Here is a 6,000-nt window from a genome sequence, read left to right on the forward strand (position 1 = left end):
TCTAGCTAATCACTTCCCTATCCTTCCGCTTCCCTGAGCCCTGGGCAACCACCAGTCTACTTTCTCTGTTCTCTCTTATGGACATTTTATATGAATGGAATCATACAATATGTGGTCTTTTATAACTAGGTTCTTTCACTTAGTGCCATTACTTCCTATATATACTGCACACGAGGTTCATTCATGTTGTAGCATGTACCAGTACTTTATTCCTTTCTTTGGTCAAGCAATATTCCATTTTGTTTATCCATTTGTTAGTTGACAGACATTTGGGTTGTTTCTACTTTTTGGCTATTATGAATGATGTTGCTATCCATATTTGTGTACATGTTTTTAGGTAGACATGTTTTCATTTCTCTTGGGTAGTACACCTAGGAGAAGACTTACTAGATCGTATGGTAACTCTTTTTGTTTGAGGAACTGCCAGACTGTTGTCCAAAGTGGCTGCCCTATTTTACAATGTCACTAGCAGTGTACAAGGGTTCTGATTTTTTCACGTTTCCTACTATTTTTACCAACTGCCATATTTTTGGTGGAGTGGAAGTGTGAACGTTCTTGCTTTGTTCCCCACTTTCTGCTGATGTCTTCCCCCTCCCCCACCTCACAGACGGATTTAGTAGCTTAACAGTGGCTGATTCTGATGTCTTATTCCCACTGCCAGGTCACGTGATGTGAAAATGGCAATGAAAGGTTTCACAGACTACCAGTTGCCATGTGCAGACAGCACAAGCTATGTGACTCTCTCGCAAAAAGTGATTTTGTGACTCCCCAGCACATTCATTATACAGTCTAAACTCCTTCAGCATATGAAGTGTTACAGCATTCATCCCCTAGTGACATCTCCAGCTTTCTTTTATGCCCCTCTCAAAATCCATTCTCTCACTCTGGCAATATTATGGAATTTGCAAGATGCTAAGTTATCCAAGTTTCCCAGTGACCCCGTACCTTTAAACATGTTCTTCTCTCTGGCTTAGCTATCTTTCTGTAACCTGGCTCACTCCTACTTCCAAGAAGCCTTCCCTGACATGCATTAGTTTAAATTAGGTGGTCCTGGTTATTCTTTTTTTTTTTTTTGAGATGGAGTTTCACTCTTGTCACCCAGGCTGGAGCACAATGATGCGATCTTGGCTCACTGCAACCTCCATCACCTGGGTTCAAGCAATTCTCCTGCCTCAGCCTCCTGAGTAGCTGTGATTACGGACCCACGACCACACCCAGCTAATTTTTGTATTTTTTGTAGAGATGGGATTTTACCATGTTGGCCAGACTGGTCATGAACTCCTGACCTCAAGTGATCCCCTAGCCTCCGCCTCCCAATGTGGTGGGATTACAGGCATGAGCCACCACGCCCAGCCCGTCCTAGTTATTCTTAAAAGCATTTTATGCTTACCTCTGTTAGTTACCACATGGAGCTATAATTATTTACTGTCTGTGTCTCCTCCTGGGCCTGCCCCCCTCCTCCAAAGCGTGAGCTCCTTTACCATTCACTATACACTAGAAACCTAAGCCCAGGTGGGACTTTCTCACTTACCCCTTGGTAACCAGACCCAGCCGAGGGCCTGGCGTGGCATGTTTTGTTATGTGAATGATTGACGTTCATCTGAGCTGGGCAGCAGCCATGACCTCCTAATTAGTCTCTGCCTGCAGCCAAGTCATTGTCAGCCATCCACAAAGTCCCCTATAACCTAGCCGTCTCTGTGAACATTCCCTTCTCTTTCTTGCCCTAAGTGAAACTGGACCATAACCCCTGAGGACGTAATTCCTCTGCAGACTGCAAGTGGTGGCTGATGTTTCTCTCACAGCCTTCATTACTCTGGTACTACAGGTAGAGATGGGTCTCCCCTTTGCAGCTTCCAATGCCTCCTCTTCCCTAAACCGCCCCCCGCCCTTTGAATGCATGTCATCACATTGTGCCACTTCTATGCCTCTTCCTTGCAGTTAAATACAGACCTGCTCTTTTGAAGATAATTCCTGGCTCATTGGCACTCTCTAACATTTGTCCTTTCATAAGTCTTGGTGATTGCCATATTCACATAGATGATTATTCTAGTAATTTGGCCTCTCAGTTTTACTTCCTTCTTCCCATTATCCTGTTTTCTATCATGTCTTAAACACTGACTTTCATAGACATACCCTAGTAGACCTTGCAATTACTAAGAACAAACTACGTTCAATAATTTCAGTTTTAAGTGTCCCACCCTGACCATTGCTTCCTGTTATTCTAATTTATTTCCTTCTAGTTCTCTTGTCACAGCATTTCTTCTGCCCCAGCGGTATCTGTAACCCACTTCACTTCCTCCTTACCTGGCTTAGATTCCATGACACTTCTGTAGTCCAGTTACTCTCTCCCTGTCCTGGAGGATCTTTCATATCTTCCCTATCCTCAAACTTCCTAGGCCTCCTCCCCTATCTTTACTGTCAGTATTTTGTTGTTGGGAAGATAGAAGCCATCATAAGTCTACCATCACTACTTACCTACTTCCAAGTACCTATCTAAGACCTTCCCTCCCTGGTCTATGGGATTCTATCCCTTCTCCTTTACTTGATGTTTCCCTCTGCTGGATCATTCCGTCTGACATACATATATACTGTAATTTCTCCCAACTAAAAAAAAAAAAAAAAAGTTTTCCCCTTCTGCTCCTCAGACAGTCTCCTCATTTCTCTACCCTCCTTTTCCTTTTGTGCTATCACCTGGATCTGCTCTTGTCTTCTCTTTTCTCCTCTTACTTGACCTGTCAGCAGCATTTGACATAGCTAATTACCCTTACCTTGTAATACTTTTTTTTTTTTAACTAGGCTCCTCGGATACCACACGCTTCTAATTTTCTTCTTACCTTAATGTCTGTTCCTCAGTCTCCTTTGTGATTCTTCATCTCCCATTTGTTTTACATTTGAAATGCCACCGGGGCTTGTTCTGGAACCTCTTCTCTATGATGAAGATCTCTAAATTTGTATTTTCATCCTTGATCTCTTCTCTGAACTCTAAATATATTCCGGCATTCTGTTTGATGTTGGATCCCAATAGGCATCTCAAAGTCAACATGTCCAAAACCTTACTCATCTTTGCCTCGTCCAAACCTGCCCTCAGTTTTCCCACTTCAATAAATGGCAGTGCTGTCCTTACAGAGCTCTGGAGTCATTTTGACTCCTCTTTCTCAGTCCTTCTGTCAGAAAATCCTGTTCGCTGTACCATCTAAATGTATTGTCTAACCATTTACCATCTCTGCTGCTACCATTCTCTGTCACATAAGTTACTGTAATGATGTTCTTTTTTTGTTTGTTTTTTTGTTTTTTTGAGACGAAGTCTCACACTTTTGTCCAGGCTGGAGTGCAGTGGCGTGATCTCGGCTCACTGCAAGCTCCGCCTCCCACGTTCACGCCATTCTCCTGCCTCAGCCTCCCAAATAGCTGGGACTATAGGTGCCTGCCACCACGCCCTGCTAATTTTTTGCATTTTTAATAGAGACAGGGTTTCACCATGTTAGCCAGGATGGTCTTGATCTCCTGACCTCGTCATCCACCCACCTTGGGCTCCCAAAGTGCTGGGATTACAGGCGTGAGCCACGGTGCCCAGCCTACTGTAATGATGTTCTAATGGACTTCTGCAGCCCTCTCCCCACCCATAGTCTATTCCCAGGACGGCAAGCAAAGTGATCATTTTGAAACATAATCAACTCAGTCTTTTGCTCAAAACTCTCTCAGAGAAATCGCCAGAATCCTGAGGATGGCCTGGAAGTCCATACATGTCTATTCTCTGTACTTCACACACCTATGCAAACATACCCCTCATCTCCTATGGCTCTCATCCTCTCCCACTTCATTCTGTTCACATTACGCCCCTTTCTGTTCTTAAGACATTTCAGGCATGTTCTTGCCTCAGGGCCTTTGCACTTGCTGTTGCTTTTGCCTGGAGCATTCTTTTTCCAGAGAGCTTGTTCTCTTACCTTTCTTGGCTCTGCTCAAACATCTGCTTAGTGAAGGTTTTTCTGCCCACCTATTTAAGAGAACATCTTATTTTTTTATACTGTCTGTTCCCTACACACACTGAAATGAAAGTCCCAAAAGGCAGACATTTATATTATGTTCACTGCCATATATTCTTACCATCTAAAACTGCCTGACCCATATAGGTAGGCTTAATAAATAATTAATGAACATTTCTAAAATGTGTCAGGTCACAACTCATCAGTTCATGGACTGCCACCAAAGCCATGTACCTGCCAATAAAACTGGGCACAGAAATCTAAAAATTACTGTGATATCAATTAGTAGCAGTTGGTCAGAACTTAAGAAAATCTTTTGAGGTGTTGAAAATAGTTAAAAGAACTTCACGACTAGCTCTCCAAGTTGGGAGTTACTGCCTAGACCAGCAATTACTGAGGAGCTGTGATCTTTTGAGCACTAATGATAGGCACTGTTTTAGTTATGACAGTAATCCTAAAAGCAGATGGAAGTTCTCCCATTTTAAACATGCAGAAATAGAGCCTCAAGAAACTGCTTCATCTAAAGATAATACTAGCTTAACAATCCACTGAATATGTCCCAATAAATGGAAACAGGGTGGGGGATGTCAGCCTACCAGTAATTGGTGTCATTAAACCCTCTTGAATGGATGGACATAGTAATGGCCTTCAGGGTACCTTAAAGTATAGATAAGGAGTCTCTGGAGTTCATTTAGTAAAGCAGTTAGCATCCCTGGCCTGTGATCAGAGTAAAACCTGGAGCTAGATTGATTACAGAGTGTAAGGACTAGACACCCTGGGATTGGAGAGCATCCTTGAAAGCAAGGGTTCTTCATTTATTTATAAAAATTTGATTGCCTACTAGAAACCCAGCTAAGAGTATGAAACGAGACAAAAATCTTTGCTCAAGAATCTCCTAGACAATCCTGATTCAAGCACCAGAAACAAAGGGAAAAGAAACCTCCCAGTCTAGTGAAGAACATAGTACACATCATGTCAACAGATAGGTAATTTTGTTGATACCATAGTATCCTATTATGAGGCCTGGCATATGATAGGAGGTCAGTATTTGAGTTGAATGTTGATTGATGGTGCTGTGGAAGACAGAGGAGACACATCTGACCCAGATTGGGAGGCTTTCCCAGAAAAGTTTATGCCCCAAGTGTAGTGTTAACAAATAAGAACTTGTCAGGTGAGACAGGGGAGAAGAGTCTTCTAGGAAGACCTATCTAGCATGGCAAATACAAAGTCCAGAGATGGGAGAAGATGGTCCACATGGCTTAAAAGTCTACAGCAAGGTAAAGGAGGTACACAGTAATTAAAGCAGGAAAGATATATCAACACCTAAGAATCAGAACTAGTATCTTGAAGAGTTAGGAGCCCTGGGGTTTTGTTTTTGTTTTTGCTTTTAAAGGATGTGTTTGTTCCCTGTATCACCGGTGCCCAACTTACTCCTTTTCTTCGGAATCACTTGGTGCCGTATTGTTACTGGTTGAATCTCTGTGTTTGGTTTTTGATTTGTTATCTTTGCCCCCATGCTTAGGTTTGATGACAAATACACCTTGAAGCTGACCTTCATCAGTGGGAGAACAAAGCAGCAGCGGGAAGCTGAGTTCACCAAGTCCATTGCTAAGTTTTTTGACCACAGTGGGACACTGGTCATGGATGCATATGAGCCTGAAATATCCAGGCTCCATGACAGTCTCGCCGTAGAAAGAAAAATAAAATAGCCAATTCCAAAAGTAGCCCTCTTTCTGCTGGATCTTGCTGAATTACTGGCTTGCGGGGTGGGGGAGATAAAAAGAACTTAAAATGGGTAAAGTAAGAAATGTTTAAAAGTCCCTGTTTTGTCCTGAAATTTTAGTCTATTCTGGATAAATAGGATTTTCTGACACAGATATGAGAAGTTGTAGCTCTGATGTCTAGCTGTAGTCTCCTTGATCTGCTGATTACATTATTTTAATTTGCTTTTCTGGGAAAGTAGTTTTGCTAAAAGCTGTACAGATGTTTTCTTTTGTACCTAGCATACTTTATATAG

The 6,000-nt window shown here is 42.4% G+C and overlaps 1 protein-coding gene across 2 annotated transcripts in view; it reads left to right on the plus strand.

The window, feature by feature from the left end:
• LOC105468752 (signal peptidase complex subunit 2) overlaps nucleotides 1-5,707 on the plus strand; it is a 28,906-nt gene extending 23,199 nt beyond the window's left edge. For both annotated transcript variants that reach the window (XM_071075304.1, XM_071075305.1), the window contains one exon: nucleotides 5,506-5,707. In XM_071075304.1, coding sequence (XP_070931405.1) covers nucleotides 5,506-5,692 — 187 coding nt within the window. In that variant the 3' untranslated portion in view covers nucleotides 5,693-5,707. The remainder of the gene's footprint in view (nucleotides 1-5,505) is intronic.
• Nucleotides 5,708-6,000: the final 293 nt, after the last annotated feature.

Source organism: Macaca nemestrina, chromosome 12, assembly GCF_043159975.1.
Source record: "Macaca nemestrina isolate mMacNem1 chromosome 12, mMacNem.hap1, whole genome shotgun sequence".
NCBI classification, from domain to species: Eukaryota; Metazoa; Chordata; class Mammalia; order Primates; family Cercopithecidae; genus Macaca; species Macaca nemestrina.